This window comes from Dermochelys coriacea, chromosome 11, assembly GCF_009764565.3.
Source record: "Dermochelys coriacea isolate rDerCor1 chromosome 11, rDerCor1.pri.v4, whole genome shotgun sequence".
Taxonomy (NCBI): domain Eukaryota; kingdom Metazoa; phylum Chordata; order Testudines; family Dermochelyidae; genus Dermochelys; species Dermochelys coriacea.
The window spans coordinates 60844458-60870624 of NC_050078.2; the positions used below are offsets into that span (position 1 = coordinate 60844458).

Here is a 26167-nt window from a genome sequence, read left to right on the forward strand (position 1 = left end):
CCTCTAGCCATGTGAAATATTCTTATCCATAATAATAAATAAATAAATACATAAAATTACAGTGAAGAAACTTAAGAAAACACAAATTCTTAGGGTTAGAAAGTGTCGTCAGACTCAAAGATTCACACACGCTTAAATTCACCAGTGCCCCACCACTGTGGGCAACCCAGGCTTCAGAGATACAGATATGATTGAAATATGACTCCAGTGAAGGAAGATTTACACAGATAATGGTAAACACCCAGTGATTAGATTGTAGTCATGAGCAGAAACTAAGCTTATTCAAGATCATGCACACACATGTTTTGTAACATCAGTGGCTACAAAGTTTTAGTTTTGTTTTTGGTAAGGTGCTAAAAACAACTGAGCAGTGGACTAAGTTTTAGATATTTGGCAAGATCTCTTCTAGAACTCATCTGAAGAATGGCACAATACAGTTGATATAGTTACTAAGTATGAAAAAATTATAACATGGATTGAGACTAGGCAAAATAGAAAAGGTAAGTGGTGTTTTAATTTTTGTAAACACACTCCGTATACTAAAATTAAAAAAAAAAAAGTTACTAGGTATAGTGATTAGAAAGTATTATTTAAAATTACGCATTAACCGTTTTACCTAAGTTATCTTTATACAATACCTTGCCATTTATTAGAGAGAGACAAGGTAGATAAGGCAATAACTTTTTATCATACCAACTTCTTTTGGTGAAAGAGCCAAGCTCCTGAAGAAGAGCTCTGTGTAAGCTAAAAAACTTGTCTCTTTCACTAGCAGATGTTGGTCCAATAACAGATTACCTCACTGACCTAGTCTCCTGAGAACAAACACTGTCTCATTTCTAAGGAATTTAAAACCTTTAAATTCTGTTAGGATTAATTAAAGCTTGTATCACTCCTGTGAGGTAGTTCGTTATTATTTACATTGTACAGATAGGTAATTGAAGGACAAAATTTAAATAACCAGCCCAAGCCACATAGCGAGTAGCTCGGATTAGAGCTTGGGAATTCCCAAATTCTAACTATATTCTGACCACTGGACATGCTACCTTGAAAAAAAAAAAATAATTTTCTTCCTTTACTTATCTTCATATGTTCTTAAATTCATCTCTACATTATATTAGATTACAAAGATTTTAAAAATGTTACTTCTCTCCATGAGTTTAATGCTCATGAAAGTGAACCATCAGGTGCAACAGACTTTTAAAGCCATGTATCACGGGAGAACCTTACAGTATGCCAGTACTTATATAGCTCTGCCCACACATCTCAGTCCTGACATGCAACATCCCTACTATTCCAAACCTAGGCCTCTCTTGAACAGAAGCTACAAATAATACTGAATAGAGCCAAATTATGGGATGGTTTTGTTTTGTGGACAGATGGTGACTATCAAGAGATGAAACTCATACTTTCCATTGGTGACCTAACCTTGGATTTTAACCCAAATGCTCCAAGAAGTGAAACATCAGTGCACGATCCTATAACCTAGTAAGAATAATTTCAAACGCAAGGAAAAAAAAAGTACAATATTATACAATATATAGTATGCTGGTTACTATAGAACTGTGTTCCTTATTGACCGTTCAGTGATAAAATCATACATATTCGATGCCACAGTACATTTCCCATTACACTCAAAACTCAACCAAAACAAAGGACCTCATTTTTGTAGGTACATCCCCCTTTGATTTACTTACCATTTCTATTTAATAACTGGACCACATATTTCAGTGACTATACAAAACACAATTAACTAAATAGTCACAAAGAAAGTTTTAACTAAAGGTGTTGCAGCATATGCTTCAAATTTATATTAACAAAAACATAAATTTGCAATATTTCTGTCAAACCAATGAAGCAGCAGCAGGGGTTCTGGAGGAAGTTACATCCAGCCCTCCTCAGTCAGGTGCATAAAGTCAGACAAAAGTTGGCCCTGCTGATGTTTGGAAAATTTTCTGTAACTGTCATGTTGTTGCCAACAGTGATTCAGGTCCACTGGTATTAGCAATGCAGGTGGCCCCCATGTATATGGGCCACTAGTTGCCAACAATGTTTTTAACACCGTACCAATTAGGTCTGCCGTAAGCCAGGTTAAATGACATAATGTTCAAAATGAAGCAGGGCTGCAGCAGGTGGTCCATTTATGTTAGGGCTCCTAATGTTGCTAACACCAGTGCAGGTGAATCTGTAATAGCAACTGCAGACAGCGCTGACATATGGCCTTTGGAAATGTGATCTAGGAGACCTAGTGTAGAAAGGTAAGCAGAGCGGGGAAAAAAAAAAAAAAAAAAGAGGATGTTAGCAAACCAAAAACAGGGTAGGAGGGAGGAGAAAAGATCAGCTAAAATAATGTATTTAAAAAAAAAAGGGGGGGGGGAACACTAGACAGAAGAGAAAAGAGAAAAAACAGAGAAGATGTGAACAGCTTAATATTAGGAGAAATCTGGTAATGGGGTTGAAATGCTGAAAAGCAATAGTACAGCTCCAACACAACGGGAAAGAGTTTATTGGATGAGTAAACATAAACCTTCAATAAAATATTCAGGCTAGAATTGCTTGTCCCTTCTATCTGACAGCATGTGAGTGGGAGTCACTGACAATCAAAAAAAGAAATTAGATCTGCGCACCCTCACACCTATTTGATTTTTTTTTAATTGAGATATTTGATCCATGCATGTATTTCATCTGACGTTTATGCCATATAATTGGTCACAAAAAAGCACACCCACACAGTACTATTAACAAAAGGGCATGCTCCTTCATAAGCACACTTCAGCCTGGCCCTGGAAGAGCCACCTTTAATAAATACTACTACTTAAAAAGAAAAGGAGGACTTGTGGCACCTTAGAGACTAACACATTTATTAGAGCATAAGCCTTCGTGAGCTACAGCTCACTTCATCGGATACATTTGGTGGAAAAAACAGAGGGGAGATTGATATACACTACTACTTAGCAATCCATGGGCTGCCTTCTGACATTATCAACACGTTTGTCAAATGAGCACCAGTCAAGTTGGATTCCCCCCCCCCCACGTGGGCACTAACCCTCTGGGAACTGGAGTGACATTACCAAACTTATTTTACACAGGTGACTGAACAGCCGCCAGACAAATTTCACTTAACTCCTGAGGGAGCTGAATTCAACACAGCGACCCAAAGATGCTGGACTGGTCCATGGACCTATTGCCATCCCATGAGCTAGCCACTGGGCAGCCCTAAAGCTCTGGCCGTTGCAGCTTTAACTGCGTGAGGGGCTGCCACAACTCCGGCCTCAGAGGCTGCTCCCTCTCCCTGCCCGGCGGGCCCCCTGGCCCCTTTCTTCCGTGTCTCTCACAGCCCTAGTTATTCCCCCACACCGGCCCCCTTGGCAGGTCACCTGCACCCAGACCCCGACCCGCTGCCCCCCTCGGAGGGGATGCAGGGGCCTGAGGCAGCCTCACCTCAGCGGGGTGGCCGGGGACCATCCCCGCCCGCCAGAAGCGCCCCGGGCTGCGGTGAGGCGCCGAGTGCCCAGCCAGCACCTAGCACTCCCAGGCAGTCACGGCCCAGGGACCCGCTCGGTGAGGGAGACGCGCACAGGCGGGGGACGTGGCACGGCAAGAGCCCCCCGGCGCTCTCGGTCCCCGCGCGGAGCTCTGGGGGGCCCGGGCAGGCGGACGGCGAAAGGTGGGGGCCTTGCGCGCCCTGGGGAAAGGACGAGGCGGCTGGGCAATTGGAGCGGCTTCCCCCCGGTCACGTGACTCAAGTTTCACTCCCAGCCGGGCTCCAGCCTTTCGCGCCCCCCTGACTGAAGCCGGCGCTCGCGCTACCTCAGCCGGCCGGGAACCATTTCACCTGGCGCCGCTCTCGCCTTAACCGCCGGATCGCCGCCGGCTTCTGGGGCTCAGAGATCAGCTGATTCACGCGGGGGCAAAGGGGCGGAGCCTAACGCCAGCTCCCTCCGAGTCAGGGCGGGTTGGTAAAGAGGTCGACCTGAGGGGCGGGGGCTGGACTGAGCGCGCAGACGGGCGTCCGTTTGGGACAAACTAGTGTGAGGGGCGTTAGAGAACCGTCCGGGATGTGAGCGCCGGGCGGGGAGGGGGGGGAGAGTTAGCACAAGGCGGTCCGCGTGGGGATGGTTTGCCTCCCCCGCCCGCACGGTGCAATGAGGGGGTGGAGAGGCGGTGGTGCTAGGGGCATTCCCCCCCCCCCCCGAGGGGAACGGCACAACCCTAACATTAGACTGATCCCACAGAGCCAGGGTAAATGCACCTTTCCCTGCACCCCAAACATTGGTCAGCACCCACCAACACAGGGCAGGCCTCAGCCACATCGCCCCATAGCACCCCGTCTCATCCTCCTGCCTCGCAGCCCTCGGCCTGCATAGGTGGCATCCCCCACATTGCCAGCCACAACCAACCAAGTGTTCAAAAATCATGTCAAGCCCCTCAAAACCTCAGGGTTCTTTTTATTTGCCTTCTGATGTTTGAGTCTCTGAGGTGGGTCACGTTTCAAGCTTTTCTCTGTCACCACAATGGTTAGAAATGTTAGAAAAAATTTAAACTGAGAATCTTGCGTATTCACATGACTCCAGGAACTGGTGCTTCAGGAAAACTACCAGATACAGTGACGCTTGCAATAAAATTGTGAGAGTTGGTAATACTGCATCCTCAGGATCTCCTCCAACCCCACTCCAGTCTCACTCCTGTTGTGCTAGGAAAGGGGTTCTCAACCTTTTTTGAATCATGTCCCAATTTTAGCATCGTTTTTTTTTTTAACTTGAAGGCCCCCGTTACAATAGCAAGACGGATACTGCCACTTACCATTGCTAATGCATTTCTTCAGGAGATACCAGGCAAATTACTCAAAAATGCAAGTCAAATGGTACTATAAAAACACCCCTTACCTGTATTAGTGCTGATAATGCCAGTCAGGGACAGATTTGAGTCAGTGGTTCGCAACCTTGTGCACAGGGTCATAACACTGTTCAAATTTGGCCAATCTGCTCCTCTGTCATGACATGTAATTCCTGAATTATTAGAAGCCTTGCTGCATACTCCTAGGAATATTGATGGATCCCTTCCTGCCTCCCTGCCTGAGAACCTCTGTACTATAGCAAACCACTTTATAACATTGTACTGGAACTTGACAGACACGGTAAAAACACCAGTAAAACCCAGAGTTTTACACATTCAAAACACTGGACTTGTATTACTTGCAACATCTATGTAAAGGGGTTCAGCATTATTATTCCCACTTTACACATGGATCAATGGTGATAAAGAGAGGCAAAGGGACTTTCCCAAGATCACAGAGAGTGGATGACAGCACTGGGTTTAGATCTCAGGAGCTCCAAACTCTATATTCATTTATCTTACCATTAGAGGTCTACTTGGACCTAATTTGAAAGCCCGACTCCAACTAGCCCACAAACGACCTGAACCCAACCTGAGCCTGAGTGTCGAGTCGTTTTCAGACCCAACCTGACCCTGACAGTCCTCCTCTGTAGGATGTAATATGTAGACTCTCAGGGTCACCACCTCATCCTTGGGGCTTGGCCTGATGGGGCTTCCTGGTCCCCAGGTCCTGTGCCCACAATCCATTTCCTGCTGCCTCCTGCCTATGGGGTTGGCTCAGCAGCAGCTGCATGCCCCACACCTGACAGCCTCCACACCTCACTGCACTGTGTGAGCTACAGAGTGAGAGGTGGAGCGAGGTTGTGGCGAGCAGTAGGAGTGGCTCCCACAGCCTGGACCACCGTGCCAACCCCACAGGCAGGAAGAGGTGATAAGAGACCACTGAACCTGTGCCTGAGAGTGTTGATTGTTTTCAGGGCTGACCCAACTCCGACGCTTGTAGTCCGGGCCCATCAGATTCAGGTCACATTGCAAGACTCTAATTACCACTTACTAAAGCCAGAATTTCTGGTAATAGCAAACACACAGTGGATCATTTCTGATCCTATCCAGTAGAGGGCAGTGTTCCACATACACACTTCCAGTTCATTACCATATAAACCATGAGAAGGTACAGGAAAAGTAAAACTTAATATTGGGTATGTTACATCATATAATAAATGCTAAGAAGCAAAACCATGACCATTTTTTTCATATTATTATTATTATTATTGAAACTTAAATCTCTCACCCACCTTATTTCCAAGATTTGCAGTGTGTCAAAGGAAAAGCAAGAAGTTATATTTTCAGTATTACCAGCTCTCACAGTTTTATTGTGAATCTCATGAAATTTGGTTTTATTCTTAAAGTCCCAGCTCTTGGAGTCATGTGACTAGAACGCGTCTGAGCTTTCGTTTTTTTAAAAAATGTAAGTTTCTAGTCCTTAGGAGTGCAGAGAAAAGTTTCAAAATGTGACAAAAAGAAAAGGAGTACTTGTGGCACCTTAGAGACTAACAAATTTATTAGAGCATAAGCTTTCGTGAGCTACAGCTCACTTCATCGGATGCATTTGGTGGAAAAAACAGAGGAGAGATTTATATACACACACACAGAGAACATGAAACAATGGGTTTATCATACACACTGTAAGGAGAGTGATCACTTAAGATAAGCCATCACCCACAGCAGGGGGGGGAAAGGAGGAAAACCTTCCATGGTGACAAGCAGGTAGGCTAATTCCAGCAGTTAACAAGAATATCAGAGGAACAGTGGGGGGTGGGGTGGGGGGGAGAAATACCATGGGGAAATAGTTTTACTTTACCAAAAGAAACTACAGCATTTGCTCAAGAAACTCCCTGAAAAAGCACAAGAACAAATCCGCACAGACACACCCCTGGAGCCCCGACCTGGGGTATTCTATCTGCTACCCAAGATCCATAAACCTGGAAATCCTGGACGCCCCATCATCTCAGGCATTGGCACCCTGACAGCAGGATTGTCTGGCTATGTAGACTCCCTCCTCAGGCCCTTCGTTACCAGCACTCCCAGCTATCTTCGAGACACCACCGATTTCCTGAGGAAACTACAGTCCATTGGTGATCTTCCTAAAAACACCATCCTAGCCACTATGGATGTAGAAGCCCTCTACACCAACATTCCACACAAAGATGGACTACAAGCCGTCAGGAACAGTATCCCCGATACTGTCACGGCTAACCTGGTGGCAGAACTTTGTGACTTTGTCCTGACCCATAACTATTTCACATTTGGTGACAATGTATACCTTCAAATCAGCGGCACTGCGATGGGTACCCGCATGGCCCCACAGTATGCCAACATTTTTATGGCTGACTTAGAACAACGCTTCCTCAGCTCTCGTCCCCTAATGCCCCTACTCTACTTGCGCTACATTGATGACATCTTCATCATCTGGACCCATGGAAAAGAAGCTCTTGAGGAATTCCACCATGATTTCAACAATTTCCATCCCACCATCAACCTCAGCCTGGACCAGTCCACACAAGAGATCCACTTCCTGGACACTACGGTGCTAATAAGCGATGGTCACATAAACACCACCCTATATCGGAAACCTACTGACCGCTATTCCTACCTACATGCCTCTAGCTTTCATCCAGATCATACCACTCGATCCATTGTCTACAGCCAAGCGCTACGATATAACCGCATTTGCTCCAACCCCTCAGACAGAGACAAACACCTACAAGATCTCTATCATGCATTCCTACAACTACAATACCCACCTGCTGAAGTGAAGAAACAGATTGACAGAGCCAGAAGAGTACCCAGAAGTCACCTACTACAGGACAGGCCCAACAAAGAAAACAACAGAACGCCACTAGCCATCACCTTCAGCCCCCAACTAAAACCTCTCCAACGCATCATCAAGGATCTACAACCTATCCTGAAGGACGAGCCATCGCTCTCTCAGATCTTGGGAGATAGACCAGTCCTTGCTTACAGACAGCCCCCCAATCTGAAGCAAATACTCACCAGCAACCACACACCACACAACAGAACCACTAACCCAGGAACCTATCCTTGCAACAAAGCCCGTTGCCAACTCTGTCCACATATCTATTCAGGGGATACCATCATAGGGCCTAATCACATCAGCCACACTATCAGAGGCTCGTTCACCTGCGCATCTACCAATGTGATATATGCCATCATGTGCCAGCAATGCCCCTCTGCCATGTACATTGGCCAAACTGGACAGTCTCTACGTAAAAGAATGAATGGACACAAATCAGACGTCAAGAATTATAACATTCAAAAACCAGTTGGAGAACACTTCAATCTCTCTGGTCACTCGATCACAGACCTAAGAGTGGCTATACTTCAACAAAAAAGCTTCAAAAACAGACTCCAACGAGAGACTGCTGAATTGGAATTAATTTGCAAACTGGATACAATTAACTTAGGCTTGAATAGAGACTGGGAATGGATGAGTCATTACACAAAGTAAAACTATTTCCCCATGGTATTTCTCCCCCCCACCCCACCCCCCACTGTTCCTCTGATATTCTTGTTAACTGCTGGAATTAGCCTACCTGCTTGTCACCATGGAAGGTTTTCCTCCTTTCCCCCCCCCTGCTGTGGGTGATGGCTTATCTTAAGTGATCACTCTCCTTACAGTGTGTATGATAAACCCATTGTTTCATGTTCTCTGTGTGTGTGTATATAAATCTCTCCTCTGTTTTTTCCACCAAATGCATCCGAAGTGAGCTGTAGCTCACGAAAGCTTATGCTCTAATAAATTTGTTAGTCTCTAAGGTGCCACAAGTACTCCTTTTCTTTTTGCGAATACAGACTAACACGGCTGCTACTCTGAAAATGTGACAAAAGTTCATAAAGGCTCAAAACTAGAAGACCAATGAAAATAATTCAATATTTATAAATTTTTAACTAATCTCATGATTTTGGGGCCTAACACGTTTTTTGAACATGTTTAAACAATACTGTGTTTTACTCTGAAGCCTTCAAAATATGATAGAAGACCCAATCCTTCCTCAACTCACAGAACATCCTTAATACAGGGATACTTTATACTTCTATGGCATCTTTCATCTGAAGCTCTCTAAGCACTGTATAAACATTAAGCTTCATAATACCCCTGCAAAATAGCAAGTGTTATTACTGGAGAAACTGATGTACAAAGAGGTTAAGAAATTTATCCAAGCTCACGCAACAAGTCAGTGGCACATCTGACAACAGAGACCAGGAGACTTGACTCCTTTTCCTCTGATCCAACTCTCTCACAAATTATCACAACCTCTTATGTGAGAGTCCACTGGCACATCCAATGACAAGATAATTATTATGTTTATAGAGTTAATTGGTTTGGGGCTATGACTGAAAACAAGGAGGTAGGAAAGGATAACAAGTAAGTTAGAGGGGGAAATTGAAAGCTACTCTTTACTAACAGTGTGTTGTTCTTATTAAGGCATTGCCAGCTTGTAATTAACAACTAAATTATTTTTATTTAAACATTACATAAAATCAACAAGAGTCTTCCCTAGGACCTTATCTACATATGAAAGATTTTTCAATATATCTTTAGGTTTTTTGGCGTAAGTACCTGCATCTGCACACAAATAATCTTTTTCTACCTTATTTTACATCTTATCCTGATATATATATATATATATATATATATATATATATATATATATATATATATATATATAAAATTACTCCACTTTGGAAGCAACATATTTTGGAATGAGTTATACCACTATAAGGTTCATGTGGATGCAGCCCTATTTCAAATTCATTATACCACTTTAGGTAGTCCTTCCATTGCAATCCCACACCTCATTGCTTCATATCTGGATTGACCTGTCTGGTTACCTGTTAACTGCACTGCTCTGGGGTCATCTTGACCAGATGGCTCCCTGTATTTGAATGCTGGCACACACCTAAGCAAACCGGCTTATGACAAATTCACAGACCCTGAGTCCATTATACTCACCTTCCTCATGGTCCTGTCAGGATCCTGATATCCTGGATTTCCTTGCCCTCTGGGGAAAGTTCAGTCTTATCTTTCCAGTAATCACCAGAATGCAAAAATCAACCAGTGGCTTGTACAGCAAATGCAGGGGTATGCCTAGGATTCATGCCAGTGCCACGCCAAAGCCAATGAACTGCAGAATAATTACAAAAACACCAAAGACAAAAATAAGACCTGCAGTAATACTCCCGGTACATGTGAACGCTATGAGGAGCTGGATCAGAGTTTTGCTCAAGAGGCACCACAGAACTCCATTATATTTTAGACAGTTTAACTGCAGCCTGCTACACCATGGTGCATGGACCCTGTCACCAAGGAAATAACTAACAAGTCTTACCAACTTCAAGTGCATAATAATGAGCCATAATGATAAATTAATAGTCACTTTAATACAAATGATATAGCATGGTGCTTAGAATTACAGAAAGAACTGAATGTGTGTTTCACAGTAGCAGCCATGTTAGTCTGTATTCGCAAAAAGAAAAGGAGTACTTGTGGCACCTTAGAGACTAACAAATTTATTTGAGCATAAGCTTTCGTGAGCTACAGCTGAATGTGTGTGTGTGTGTGTGTGTGTAGCATGCACACAGAATACAGTTTTTAGGAGCTATTAGAGCTATGATCTAACATAAACTCATTAAACCTTGCAGCATTACTAAGACAATGAAAATCTTCTTGAAATCAAACCACAGCGTCTCAGTTAGCAGCAACAGCTACTATTACAAAGTCTAGATGACTTTAAACGTGGCTACACAGCCTACTCTGGCTTGGTGGGAAAATTAAACTTGCCACTTATCTTTCTGGCAAAGATAGCTATGACCTACAGTACCAGATGACAGATGAAAACCCCAAACCCAGTCTCTCCCAGAGAACTATTAAAGAACATACTCAAACCAAGGCTCAGCCTCAGGAACACTTAGAAGATGGGGAAGCTGAAGAATGGAGAGGTTAAGTGATTTGTGCAAGACCACGACTGAGAGTTAGGCACCTAGACCGCCAGTTGGGCACCTATTGATGCATTTACATTTTTGAAGAAACAAACAAATAATAAAGCCCACACAGGAAATCTGTGGAAGGTCTAGTAAGCAACCCGGGGGGGGTTGATCCTACTCTACAGAAGTCAATGGGAGTTTTGCCATTGAAGTCAATGAGAGCAGGATAAAGCCGCAAATTTCCAAAGTCCCAGTCCAGGGCATTAATTGCAAAGCCATCCTTTGTTTTCTTTTTTTTTTTAAATTATATTTAAAACACTTTAATGTTTTTAAAATAATATGCTCTTCTGTGTAATTATTTATGTAGTGATAAGAATGTCTTTTATATTTCCTTGCAGCATTTCTTTAGATACTGAGGTGCCATAATGCAGCATTCAGTCCTGTATTTGCTCTCACCTTCCCTCACAGTAATTATTATAACAGTAAATTAGAGAGTCTACCTCTGCTACGTGGGCTGAATACTCCATTTTTATTCAGTACTTTGAAGTACAGACCTATTGTGATGCTTTGTTCGTTTCGCTGCTTCAGCTAGCTGGAAGAAGTGACATTAGCATTTTTGTTATAACAAAGTGATTTTTTTCCTGTGATGTAGCATGAAGTGTGTCATGGAGAAATAATTCTAATCTAATCTAATCTATCATAAATTTACATCTTTCATTGGTATTTATGCTTAAATGTATTTTAAAAGTCAGTTTCCATTCACTGGGGTTTGTACAGGTGTACCTCTCTAATTTCCCTAATCTAGACAAGTTCTGACTCAAACATACACACTTAGATCATAATAAAAAGAAAAGGAGTACTTGTGGCACCTTAGAGACTAACAAATTTATTAGAGCATAAGCTTTCGTGAGCTACAGCTCACTTCATCGGATGCATTTGGTGGAAAAAACAGAGGAGAGATTTATATACACACACACAGAGAACATGTCATGTTCTCTGTGTGTGTGTATATAAATCTCTCCTCTGTTTTTTCCACCAAATGCATCCGATGAAGTGAGCTGTAGCTCACGAAAGCTTATGCTCTAATAAATTTGTTAGTCTCTAAGGTGCCACAAGTACTCCTTTTCTTTTTGCGAATACAGACTAACACGGCTGCTACTCTGAAACCTTAGATCATAATGGAGCAACAAGAGTCAGAGAATACAGAGAAAGGCGATAAATGCTCAAGAAACAGGATGTTCAATAGTGGCTATAGGTTATTAACTGGGGAACTGCTTGGGTTGGATTGGGAAGATAAGTCCATATGAATGAGATACCTGCTTTCTGTGTGCCATAACTTCTTCCCCCAGGACACCCATGACATGCCTCTTCCCACCCCGTATGCTGGGTGGGAGGGGGAAAGTTGGTTCAAGAGGCAGCAGAGCCACTTCCACTGGCAGAGGGTTCCCATGAAAGGGGGAGATTCTTCACCCTCTCTCTGGCCAGTTTAAGGCCACTTTGCACTGATTATGCAATGCACAATTGATGGGATATGTTTTGGGCTGGATTCATCACTCTGCTAAAGCTACTTTGTGCTCATAGCCCAGAATATATTCCATCAATCACAGCATGCTCTGTCCTTCAAAAAAACAACCAAACAAGAATATGCAGTGCCCAAAGCCTACATTATTATTATGTGATAGCTAAGAACTTAGATGCACAGAAGTGAGGAAATTCAAATGTACAGTTTCTGCAGAAACCACAGCTCACCCACACTGTACATATAAAATGGCATAAAACCTAACGGCATGTACTATAATTCATACAAGCTATATATATGTACAAGCAAACCAAGCCACTGTTGCTGGGGGAACCAGAACATTTAATTACTCTGTAAATTACACTGAATTACTTCATAAAAACACTTTTGAATTAACAGAGGTTTTCTTTTCCCATTAAGCTTGTACATAAATATTGGCAGTTTTTAGAAGCTATTGGGCCAAATTAACTGAAATCATTGGAGTTACACCAGGGATGAATTTGACCCATTGGGTGTTGGACTGATGGAGGAAAACTGCTGAAATCATGAGACTACTTGAGGCACAGACCTCATGTGAGTCATATGAACACTCTGGCATAACACGCTTCTAGCAACAGAGGAGCAGAGAGTCGAAAGAAAGAGATTGAGATAATATTTTTTTACCAAACTCAGGAGAACATGGGGGAAGCATTGTGTGTAAATGCTCTCAAACCTGGATCATGCTGTTGCTGTTCAGAGAGAAAGGGCTCTCAACGCAGCCAGAGTACCCAGTCTGTGGAAGTGGAGTCTATGATGGAGGTATTCAGTGTCCCAGACAACGTTTTAGCAGAGAGATAAATAAAGGAGCTCAGAGTCTGCCATTCTGTTTGGAAGTCTGAAATGTCTGCCGTTTTTTCTAATCCACTAAGGGTCAAACTTTCCATTGAAACCACACAGAGGACTTCTAGCTATCTCAACTCTAGTCTTGTGGATTCCCTGCTGAGAGGAATTATAATCGCCCCATGCTTTAGCTTGTGAAGAATTCTCTCGATCTGATGTTTTCAGAGGCGAAATCCCACTCCAGCTATCTCTGTGCAAGACAGGAAGGAGAGCCAAAGATTTACAGCTTGCTAAAGGAGGCATCCTGCTGTGGATTAGAAATCCTGTTACAGCTGGATTAAATAGTATATACGCATCCAACCCCAGTGCAGTTGTGCTATATGTGTTTGGAGGATGCATACCACTAATTATTATGTTTATTTAATGTTGACATATTAAATAAATGCCATAACTTTGCATGGTGTTTTACAGCAATAAAAAAACAAATGGGTCAAGTTCAGAGATGATGTATAAAAATGTGTCAGTTACATAGTGGTAAGAGACTCTCAGTGCTTAAAGAAAAGGAGTACTTGTGACACCTTAGAGACTAACAAATTTATTAGAGCATAAGCTTTCGTGAGCAACAGCTCACTTCATCGGATGCATTTGGTGAAAAAAAAAAGTTGTTTTTTTTTTCCACCAAATGCATCCGATGAAGTGAGCTGTAGCTCACGAAAGCTTATGCTCTAATAAATTTGTTACTCTCTAAGGTGCCACAAGTACTCCTTTTCTTTTTGCGAATACAGACTAACACGGCTGCTACTCTGAAACCTCTCAGTGCTTATGCTCTCATAAAGTTGTTAGTCTCTAAGGTGCACAAGTACTCCTGTTCTTTTTGCGGATACAGACTAACATGGCTGTTACTCTGAAACCTGTCAGTCTGAAGGGTAATTGTGGGGGAAGGGAGAAGAAGAAGGTGTAAATTTAGACTTCCGTAAACCTCTCTTCTGAATTTGCTTCGCAGTCCCTGCCCCAAACAGATTACAGCCAAAACAGAGGAGTAAATCAGCCCAGTTACTGATGCATTCTTAAATATCAGCTTCACAAGCTATACCATATACAAAAGCTGTAAAATTTCAACAATTGATCCCATTATGACTACTTAGAGAATCAGCAGATGGGCACATTAGTGTGGGAAAGGAGACGGGAAAAAAAAAGAGCTGAAAATCAGAGAAAATGAGGAGAAAAGAGAGAAAATCATCAGTAAGTAGGAGGAATTTGTCTTTGATTTAGTTTGCTTCCTCCCTCCCAGTTACCAGATCTGAACAGAGTGCCACATCCCATGGATTCACTCCAATCACAGTGGTTCCAAAAACTCCAGCTACAAAAGTCTGGGAGAAAGAGACCACAGAGTAACAGTGATCCTTCCCAGGAGATGGATTTTGTGAAGAGATTCCAGTGGGTGAGTGTGCAGTATGTATACAGCCATTATAAGATGTTTATCCAGAGATGATCATTAGCCATCGGAATGCATCTGATGAAGTGAGCTGTAGCTCACGAAAGCTTATGCTCTAATAAATTTGTTAGTCTCTAAGGTGCCACAAGTACTCCTTTTCTTTTTGCGAATACAGACTAACACGGCTGCTACTCTGAAACATTAGCCATGAATCACAGTATAATTATCCAGCATTGTGTACAGATGTCATGCAAATAGCCTGTGTTTTGCTGGGGGGGCGGAAAAGGATCTAAAAAAATGCCTTTTCCTCATCTAAGCAGAGACAGGGCCTCCTGTTTGGAACCGCCTCATCCTATTTGAATCTGAAGAAGCTGTGCGAAGGTTCTTACTCTACAGTTTACAAGGGGATTAGCAGGTAAGCAGGTTCCAGAGGGAGCTTCCTGCCATTTCCCCCCCCCTGCTGCTGGTGATGGCTTATCTTAAGTGATCACTCTCCTTACAGTGTGTATGATAAACCCATTGTTTCATGTTCTCTGTGTGTGTATATCAATCTCCCCTCTGTTTTTTCCACCAAATGCATCCGATGAAGTGAGCTGTAGCTCACGAAAGCTTATGCTCTAATAAATTTGTTACTCTCTAAGGTGCCACAAGTACTCCTTTTCTTTTTGCGAATACAGACTAACACGGCTGCTACTCTGAATCCTGCCATTTTGCCATTCATTTAGTCCACTGAAACCAGTGGAGCTTCCCAGAAGTGAATTTGAAATTAGAAAATTCTGAATATTCAAAATGAGAGAGGAGCAAATAAAAGGTTTTGTTTTCCCTTTACTGGGATATTACACACACTTGTGAGACCCGTTCAGTTTCTCAGAGAAGTTATTTGTTACGATGGAGGGCACTTTGCCCTTTCAGAGCTGTGCAGTCATCTTAAAGCTGTTCCAAAGGAGGAGCTCTAGATTCCCCTGGCAAAGCAGAATCCTCAGATGGTGTGAAGCTGGTTAAGTCTTCATTGTGGGGGGCTGCCTGGAGGCAAGGAGGGTGTGTTTTGACATGTGGAGAGGGCAGAGTGGAAATACAATGCATTCCACTGACACTCAGCCAGCAGAATGGTTCTTAGGGGACTATTTTAGCCAACTCAAATTTGTGCCAGTGCCCAAATGGCCACCAACCTGTCCAGGATTAGAGGAGCCATTAAGGTGGTTTTGAATCACCTTTGCTGCCCCTTCATAGTTGTGCTGAGCATGACCTTGACAGAGCCTTTAAATGCCTTATTAGAAAAGCACAGAATAGTCCCAACTGAATTAGTATTAGTTTTAGTTGGCATGTTAGGCACTGATGATCACCTTCTGAGTCCATTTATGTCCTTTCACTCTGACCCTTTAGAATAAATGGCCACTTGGTGGCTTTGAAAGTAATCAGGCTGGAGACAGAGGAAGGAGTGCCTTTTACTGCCATCCGAGAAGGTAAGGACATGTGTTCAATCCAAACATTGAAGAGAGAGTGGGAATATCATTTTTCAACATGTATTTTAATTTAAAATCTCCATATGTGGCAACTTCCTAACTTCTTTTTATTTTTTTGCCTGCTCTGCTTTTCTGCTTATACTTTATTATGAGCATCTGTGTAATTCTGTTTGCCATTGGTGGGTTTAGGAACAAGCAGAAGTTTGGTTTTGTGATTAAGGCATTGGATTAGGACTCTAAACATCTGGGTCTGATTCATGTGTCACTTAATCATCTAATCCCTCTGGGCCTCAGGTTCCCATCTGTAAAACATGGATAATAACACTTCCTTTCTTGCATTCTTTATCTGTCTTTAGATTTTGACTGCAGGCTTTTCAGGGCAGACAACAACTCTTACTGTGTTTGAACAGTGCTTAGCATAAATTGGAATGTGTAGGTGCTACAATAATAAATAATAACAATTGTAGATAATTGAAAATGTCCATGGCAATAAAGATATATGAGTTGGCAGTGATTCTTTAATAATACACTAATACTTTTGATGAAGATCCCAAGTGCTTTATATAGAGAGTATTATTACTAAGTATTTTACAGCTGGGAAACAGAGGACAAAGAGACTGAGTAATTTACCCAAAGCTTCACAGGAAGTTATTGTCAAAAATTGGACGACAACTTAAGTCTCTTGACTATCAAAGTCGTGCTTTAACCACTAGACAAGACTGCCTGTGGAGAAAAAATAGCATGTGATCATATAATTAAGGATTGTGTCATGAATATGAACGAGGGAGATGGCTTTGAGACCTTGATACTCTTTTAACATGGCATGTTGTATGTAATAGATTATCATACTGATGGCTGCTGATATCAGGAGCATTAGAAATTCCAGTCTGATGGCAGACATTTTTAGATACAGCTGACTTTTGGGAAAATGCACCATTTCAACATGGCAAGAAATGCTTCTCAACATGAGACCTCACAGAGCACTGGGCTAAATGTCTGCAGCTTTCTTGATTTCTTTCCTTTATGTCTTTCCTTAAGTTCCTGATTTTTTGTCTTACAGGTTTGGATGCCCCTACAAACATAATTTCCCAAACTGCCTGTTTAATCTACCATTAAGGCTGCTTTTTTAGTATGTTATAAGATCCCAAAGGAAACATAATCCAGTTTCTTTTTTACACTGAGGAAAATAGAAGTAGAAATATGTAACCTTTCTGCCAGTCGGTTGTCTAATATAAGTAAGATCTGTAAATGGAAGGGATCATGACACTGCAGTTTTATAGTTTCTCTCAGAATTGCACTTCAAAGCTGGGGTTGATTTTGCCAATGCTCACATGGTATGCAGGGGGAGACCAGATGGAACCGCATTCACAGGACAACCCTTGAACAGAGAAGGAGGTCCAAACTCTGCTCTCTGCAGTTAACTGAGAAGTCAGTGGAGCTGCTTCAGGTTTACACCAATGTAAACAAGATCAGAATTGGTGTCGACACTTTACCCCAATTCTGGGTGAAAGCAAAGTGAGATACCGAGCTGTCCCTATTTGCAGGGAAGCTCATATTATAGGGCCACTGACACTCAAAGTAGGACCATTTGCTGATCTACTTACCACAAGAACCTTATCACTACAATAAGCTTTAGAAGAGAATCCCTCCAACATTTACCTGCTTAGAACTCTGGTGCTAGTTCTTTACTCAAAAGATCAGGTTGCCCTAATTTAGGGTGAGCTGCTTAATTGAGGTGCCTTAATTGAAATGCCAAGAGCCTTTAACTTCCATTCACTCAGATAAAACTAAGAAGTTCCTAAGAAGGATCTATTTTAAATAGTTCTTTTGTGTTGTATTAAGCTTTGTGACATCTGACATCTTAAATTTACAATGTAAGTCAATAGTGCAAGTGTCATTAAACAAAGCTTTAGATTTATTAACATGTTGCACTTTATGTTACCTTAAAGGAGTGGCACTAAACACTTAACAGCCAAAGGGGTAATTTATCTGAGAGAGCCTCAAAAGGATTAAACATACTTAAGGCGCAATTATGGCTGTAATGCTACAGTAGAGGGATGCTGAGATGCACCAGCTGAAGGGAACTGAGACCTCTAAGAGGCACTATGTCCAACTCAGGACACAATAGTCTTGATTCTTCATTTCACTACAGATCCTTTGTTCTGCTCCACTGGTACAAAAGGGTGGTAAACCCACAGGATCTGGCCAGCTGGGAATTCCTTCATGATAGAAGAATCTCTGGGCAGCATAAAGCCAGTGTAGTTGCATTTTGTCTCTCCCCTCCACAGCATAAGGGATGTGGCTAAAGCATCTTTATTTGGTCCATAGGAAGCCAGATATACTTTTTAGAGGAGCCCTGAGGCTACTACCCTATGTCAAGGGCTCGACTAACCCCTGGATGGCCTTGGAATCAGGGAGTCTCAAAAGGCTGCTTTTACGACCTCTTGGTGTCCTGGACTGAGCACAATTTGATTGAGTGCAAGAATTCGACTCAAAATCTCTGGAGAACCAGGGATCTGCAAGCCAGCAGCCTCTGATACATCCTTTCTCCTCCCTCTCCATTGCGAAACCTATTATTGTCTCAAGCCTCAGGCAGAACAAGGCCTCTGAGGATATGTCTACACTGCAATTACAAACCTGCAGCTAGCCTGTGCCAGCCTACTTGGGTCACAAGGCTCAGGCTAAGGAGCTGTTTAATTGCAGTGTTGACTTTTGATCAAGGCCTGCAGTCTGAGCTCTGGGACCTTCCCAGTTCGCAGGGTCCTAGAGCCCAGGCTCCAGCGTGAACCAGACATCTACACTGCAATTAAACAGTCCCTTAGCCCAAGTCTGCTGGCACAGGCCAGCAGCAGGTTTTTATTGCAATGTAGATGTACCCTGATTGTGACTATCCCCTAAGCAAGGCACAAAGTGCTGAGACTTTGTGCAATCTCTCCCTGCCAGCCTGTCTCTGCTGTGCCAGGCAATCTAGACCTCAGAATACAAAGATGAGTGTAATAAGCTTGTTTTATAGTAGTAAGTGCTGCGGTCATCAGTGCAAGTTACAGGAGGAACTACAACCATGAACTAAACATTTCACTTACCTAAGTTGGCTACCAACATAAAGATTTAACCTGTCTGTGTTTCATTTTAAATTGGTATTTTTACCTCGGGAGCTAACCACCACAGTGTCAGGATGAGAGCTGTCCATAACTAACTTTTTGGTTCAGCGGCCAAATCAAAAAATATTTAATTAATTTGAAATTAATTTTTTTTCGAATTTTTCAGCAAACCCAAAAAGTAGAAAAATAAAATAAAATAAAATAAATAAAATTGTTTAGGTTTGAACAAAACATTTAGGTTAATTTTTATGGGGTTGTTTATCTTTAAAAAAATAAAACTGAAGTAAAATTCAAATCAAAAAGTTGTTTCAAGTAAAAATGTAAACTGCTTTATTTCAAAAATGTTTCAACTTGTTTTATATTTTTAAATGGAAACAATTTGGCGAATTCAACACAAATTCATGAAATGTTTCAATCAGTCAACCCAAATCTGCATTTTTCAGAAAAAAAGGGGTTTTCTGAAAAATTTTGCCCAGTTCTAGTTAGGACATCATGTGATGCCTCCCGTAAGTTGGAATGCACAGTGCTAGAGCCACATGTGGCTTGTGAATCTGGTGGTTGAGTCAATGCTCTTTGACAGAAATTGCCTGTTAATGTGTGTGTGTACAGCGCCTAGCACAATGGGACGCTGATCCTGATTGGTGTCCCTGGACTGGACTGTATTACAAGCAATAAATGCTAATTGCTCTAGCATTTAATGTCCATTCAAAATTCTAGAGACATTCTGTTGGGAAGTTTCCTTCATGAGATTGTCAGCTGCAGCCCATCCCTAGCGTGAGAAATGTAAAGCATGCCCACGGAGGAGAGTTGAGTCTAGGGGGCTGTCTACTTGCAGTGGCTCTGCCAGCTGGTTAGGCAAACAATAAAAACATGCTGAAGTTATATAAATGCAGTTGAGGTACTATTAACTTAATAACTGCATTCTTGGCACTCATTAGAGAGCAGTTCTGTGGCGCATGAAGGTGTGAGAATTAACCAATATGCTTTTCAAAAACAGAAACTGGCGAAATCCTGCCTAACAGCTAAACCAGTTTACACTGGCATAGATATCAGCACAAACTCCCTGATATTGCACTTCTTGAAAATGACTACAAACCCTCTTCTGCACAAAGTCAACCTTGCCCCAAAATTGGGTGGCACCTCCCATGTGCAGCCTGGGAAGTCACAGAATGTGCTGAATCAGCGCATCTTCTCAGAAACCATGAGAGAGGACAAGTGGTGACAGTGTTGCCAGCCTTCCTTTACGATGAAATCCCCCTTGCAGTACACAAGGGGCCAGACTCTTTCATGAGGGCCTATTTTACATGTAATTCCCTCCCTCAGCTTCAGAGTATCTGGCCCAGCAATTTTTCCAGACAGCCTGATTGATGAAGCCATGTATAACCCAGGCCATAAATATGCTACTTCCATTGCCATAAGCAGCTCTTGGGCTCATAGCTTCATTTCTGTTTCACCAGCATCTCTTCTCAAGAGCCTGAAACACGCCAATATTGTGCTCCTGCACGACATTATCCAGACAAAGGACACTCTGACATTTGTCTTCGAGTACATGGTGAGTTGCTCTTTTGCTAGTTTGTTACGAAGCATCAAGAAGAGACCTGGTGATAGTATAATGAATGTTAATATTTCATAGCATTATAAAAGGAAGGTTATGAATAATTTCATTACAGTGATTATTTCTTTCACTCTCAATATCTGACTTCAATCTATATGCCCTTGGCTCTTCCTGCTTCCTTTCTCCCATTAGTGACAGCCACATTCAAAAAGGGTCTCCCATCTTATTTACACTACACTGCAGAAACTGATTTCCTTCATTGCTACCATGATAAAGTGGTGAAACCTGTGCTGTTGAGCCACAGTTTCTCTCACCATTGATCTCAGTCAACAAGCTCCCTAATTTCAGCATCTGTTTTGGAAAAAATCAACAAAAAGACCCATTTAACAAGCGGGAAAATACATGAGCCATGGTTTCCTCTATTTGCAATTTTCTGATAAATTCTGACAACTAGTAGCCTCTGGTCTCAAACTGTTAGGATGGGCCACCATGCTGATCAGGGCCCTGATTTCACATACCACTTAAGCATGTGCTTAACTTTAAGGATGTGCTTAAGTGCTATGCTGGATCAAGACTTAAGTGAAGTGTTTCTTTCCAGGGTGAAAAAAATACAGCTTTGCAACCTGTGTTGTTTTCTACACTTCAGTCACAAAAGGGTCACTGCCATTATATGTATGTTGTACCACTGTGGATTTAACCTAATAGTGTAATCCTAGTCAATCTTCCCTAGAGCTGATTCACCTGCAGCTTTTTCCTAAGTCGTCTTTCCTTCTCCCCCCACACTTATTTAGCACACAGATCTGGCACAGTACATGGCCCAGCATCCTGGAGGACTTCATGCTCACAATGTCATGGTGAGTTCCTTAAGGGACAAGTATCCCTTAAAGCATGAAATTATGTTTATTTTCCATTATGGAGAGTCATTTTAAAATGTTGCAGTGCTTAAAATATCTTAAATCTTTTGCTAATATCTATTTATCTCAAATACCTGACAAACAGTTCGGAGAAAAGATCTAGTTGTTAAAGATTCAACCATACTCACTCTTCAATTAAAGATTGAAAAAGTCCTCACTCCAGTTTTCTGACTGTTCAAGAAGGATTCAACAACATCTTGTGGCAATGAATTCCATCTCTATTTAATTCATTACTTTACCCCACTCACTGGTCTCTTCTCAAAACTCAACAATCTATCCCTCCTAATATGGAACCATCTTCATGTCTCTAAGCTTTCTAGATCCCTTTTATTTCTGCTCTATCTTTCTGAGGTAGGTTGACTACAAGTGAGGGTGAGGGTGTACCATTAATTTATAGAAGGGCATTGTTAATATTTTCTATATCTTCTATCCCATTTCTTACACATCCTCACATTTTGATTGCTTTTTTTTAACTCCACTGCATACTGAGAAGCAGTTTCCATTGAGATGTCCACAATGAATGCCCAGGTCTTTTTTCCTGAGTAGTTTCAGTTAATTTAGAACCCATTATTGTGTATGCATAATTCAAACAACTCCTCCCAATGTGCCCCATCTTATGTCTGTGAACAATGAATTTCATTTGTCATGCTCTCCTAGCTTTATTAGGCCCCTCTGAAGTTCCTCAAAGTCTTCTCCCATCTTGACTAATTTAAATAATTCTGTCATCTGCAGATTTTGCCACTTTACTGGTCGCCCATTTTCCCAGATCATTAGTAAAGTTATTAAACTACACCCTTTCTGACGGTCAACCCCCTCTAAATCTTTTGACTTGTTTAAAAATAAGGACTTATCTGAATCCTTGTTCAGATTTCAAACACTCTCAAAGTTCAGAGATATCCAAGATCCAGTGTTTTTGTTTTGGCACAGTTCTACTTTTTACAAAATCTTCGTTACATTAATATTCTAAAACAAAATGGCAGGTTGCAAGTTCTCTGGAGCAAAGACCATATCTGCCTGTATGTTTATATAGCACCTAGTACAATGATTCTCTGATCCTGGTCAGGGCATCTTAGTACTACCCTAACATAAATGTTAAATATCAGAAACATTTCAGAATATCAGAAATGTTTAAGGCTGAATTCTGGTTCCATTAACTAAAGACGAGTTTTGCCACTAACTGTAATGGGACCAAAATTCAGCTCTTAGGTTGCTAAAAAAAAAAAAAGGAAAATTTTTTAGTGTATAGTAAAATAATTTAGGAAAAGCAGGTTCATACCCTGCAGTTTCTACTCTCTTGAAGAGCACTGGATGAGCAAATGGCTCCTATTCTAATATTTTTTAATTAATGTTACAATTCAGAATGGAAACCTAAATTAATTGGAATGGAATTCCTAAGGTAGCTGTGATTGTGGAGCTCAGCCCTTGCCCATTATAATTCCAAAATTAATGCCAACCTTGACTGACAAGGGAGATCTCAGAAGCGTGTGGGCAACAGTCACTTGCCCCTGAAGATGGAGCTGCTCAGTGTCTCCACTTCCAGAAAACGATGGGTCTGTGCAGTGCACCACACAAGTGCTATGCCACCAGGAAGGCTTGTTTAAAAAAGAAAAAAAACAAAAAAACTGTAACGTGTTCTGACTGGCACTTGCATTAGTAAATACGAGCCAGCTGCCCTCCTTAGATGTTTTCATTCGTCATTGACAAGAAGACTGGAAAACAGCAAAGTGATTTACTATGAGCCTGCAGGAGGGTGTCGTATGGCTTGTTTCTTTCATCCTTGCAAAGTAATTTTTGAGATCTCACATGGAAGATGCTATTAAAATGCAAAATATGATTATATATCTGATTTTTGTTTGCCTCTTTTCCAGTAGAAAAGCTAGCCATGAATGTCACCTTTTTTCTAGTCTCCAGGAAAGGTCTCAGATAAAAAGTGTTTCCCCTCTGGAGAAGGGGAATGAATTGCAATGAGTTGTTTTCTATCCTTCACGCCTTTTCAGATCCTGTTCTGGGCCTGATTCTCATTTACTTTAGGATCACTTTACACTGCCAGAGTAGTGAGAATCAGGCCCTCTGTCTTTATTTTTTCCTTCTGAATCCTCTCTCTTTTCCTTCTCCATCTTTTCTTCTGCATTTTTTCCTCCTCTACCTAAATTTTTCCTCTCTGGTGTCTCCCTCAGTGATTAACACCAATACCAGGACGTCTGGCATTGCAGATGCTGAGTCTGTGCTTTGGGAAGCCTTAAGTCATCTTTGTTCCTAAAATAAACAGTCAGATTCTAAAGGGAAGCAAAGCTTTTGAAATGCCCATTTAGGATATGAAGAGTGACAGCCCCTTCACTGCCACAGTATGACACACTGAAAGCATCAGGGAGACTGGCAGGAAGCATATAACCATCAGCTGATGTAACTATCAAAGATTCCATAATTTTTATTGTTGCAATTTTCCAGTCCCCCTGCTTAGCCTGTGCTATTGCTTAACAGTTGACAAAGTTTATACTGATTCCTCCCTCCCTTTGCACTGTTTCATTGTAAAGGTTTTCCTGACATTCAGAGTTAATATATTGATGCAAAATCCCACAAATCTGCTAAGTTTGTTGCCTGGTTTTTCTAGCTCTTCATGTTCCAACTTTTGCGAGGCCTGGCTTACATCCACCAACACCACATTCTTCATCGTGATCTGAAACCCCAGAACTTGCTCATCAGTTCCCTGGGCGAGCTCAAATTAGCTGACTTTGGTGAGTCACTGCCTAGGTACAACTAGTGCATCTAAGAGCCGTGTTTTCACATACTTATATTTATGCATTCAAAGCCACCAATGGGTACGTGAGCATAACCTCTCTCACTGCACTTCAAGAAAAGCATTTCTGTGATCAATCTGTAGATCTGATCCTCCTCTCCTTATACTGGTATATACTGAAAGTAACTTTATTTAAAACAATGCAATTACAGTAGTATAGGATTCATTCCGGGGAGATGAGAATCAGACCCCTACATTAAATATGTTGCATACAGAATAGATGATTATGTAGGGAAGGGTAGAGATTTTATTGGCATGAACTTGCTTTCCCAAAACTGAATTATACAGGTCATCCCAAATGTGGGCTAATAAAACTTTCCTTCCACACCATCATATATTCTGCATATGCCACATTTTACAGGACAAAATTATGTTAGAAATGTTTGAGATTTACTTTTTTTTTTTAATGGCAGCATTTTTGTTACCCTTCCTCTCTGTATTGTCTGTAAAGTCAGTTCGTCTCAGCGCCATACAGCCAAGGATATGGACCTTGTAGAGAGAAAAAAATATAATAAACTTCCAGAAACCTTTAAAATAATTTGTATAAAAATCATAGCGTCTTGATTTTAAGGTCTGATCATTTGTGATCTAACAGGGCTACGAACAAAGGTCTTGAATTCTCCCTTACACTAAGGCCCCTTACACCCCTCTCGCAGTTACCACCACTTTAAGGCCAACCTACAGCAGTGTCAAAGGGCCTTAGTGTAACTGAGAATTCAGGCCAAATGCTTCAGAGCTGTGGGAAGGAGAGATTCTCAGCTCTCCAGTGGTATAAGGCTTCCTTTTTCCAGCCCTGATGAATCTCACCATATTTTGGGACAGATCCTCAGCTGGTAGAGTTGCCACTTTTGGGTGGACGTATTCCTGGAGGTTTCATCACATGACATAATCTTTAATTAAAGATTAATCTTTAATTCCTGGGGACTACAGGACAATCCTGGAGGGCTGGCAATCCTACCAGCTGGTGTCAATGATCATAGCTCCATAGAAGTCCATGGATGGAACTATGACAGTTTTTACATCAGCTGAGGATCTGCCTTTCTATCTTAATCTGCCGTGATCTAGACTGACTCTGGCACATCCTGCACTTCGGATCCATGTCATTTGAGGAGTCGGGAGAGAATGTCACATTTTGAAGGAAGGAAAGAAACATTCTGAAGGTGTTTGTTCATTCTAAAATGGTAGCTGTCTGAAGCTGCTCAGAGGTTTGCAATGCCAATAGTTGTCTCACCCGATTTGAATCAGCGGGCTAAGTGCCTTAGAAACACTGAAAAGGTGGAAGATAAATGCAATTTATCCCATGGCTATAAATACTGTGCATGTATAAAATGTATGCAAATATTATATACACACAAATCAGCATATCTGCTGAAACTGGATATTTCAGACAAAATCCAAAACTTTTTAAATACATGTCGTACATATCTTTAAATGGCATGCTCTCTTCATTCTTCTGAAACAGATAAATTAAGTACCACAAAGGTAAGTATAAGTGGGTTTTTAAGCAGAGACCTTAGAAGCCAAGTCCATCTGCTTTGCATAAAAATCAGTGGCACGTTTTTTTAAGAGCAGGGCTTTGCCCAGTGTCTTCAGTCAAACATTCCTTTTTTCCCCCCTCACTGTTTTACAGAATGCAGCAGGTTATATTCTACATACTTTGTATGTATATGTTGATTGTAAAGTGCTTTGGGATCACTTAGGATGAAAAGTGCTACAGAAAAGTAA

The 26167-nt window shown here is 41.6% G+C and overlaps 2 protein-coding genes across 8 annotated transcripts in view; one reads left to right on the top strand and one right to left on the bottom strand.

Annotated features, from left to right (window-relative positions):
* ALS2 (alsin Rho guanine nucleotide exchange factor ALS2) overlaps positions 1-4025 on the bottom strand; it is a 103583-nt gene extending 99558 nt beyond the window's left edge. For 2 of the 7 annotated variants that reach the window (XM_043505598.1, XM_043505595.1), the window contains exon 1: positions 3808-3965. The gene's annotated coding sequence lies outside the window, so the exon portion shown is untranslated. Of the gene's footprint in view, positions 1-3438 lie in introns of all 7 variants that reach the window. The other 5 variants (XM_043505599.1, XM_043505597.1, XM_038421678.2 and 2 more) reach the window with 4 other exon arrangements.
* Positions 4026-12976: 8951 nt separating this feature from the next.
* CDK15 (cyclin dependent kinase 15) overlaps positions 12977-26167 on the top strand; it is a 51122-nt gene continuing 37931 nt past the window's right edge. The window contains exons 1-7 of the mRNA XM_038421681.2: positions 12977-13156; positions 14469-14618; positions 14930-15027; positions 15996-16075; positions 20634-20728; positions 21523-21585; positions 24257-24380. Coding sequence (XP_038277609.1) covers positions 13037-13156; positions 14469-14618; positions 14930-15027; positions 15996-16075; positions 20634-20728; positions 21523-21585; positions 24257-24380 — 730 coding nt within the window. The 5' untranslated portion in view covers positions 12977-13036. The remainder of the gene's footprint in view (positions 13157-14468; positions 14619-14929; positions 15028-15995; positions 16076-20633; positions 20729-21522; positions 21586-24256; positions 24381-26167) is intronic.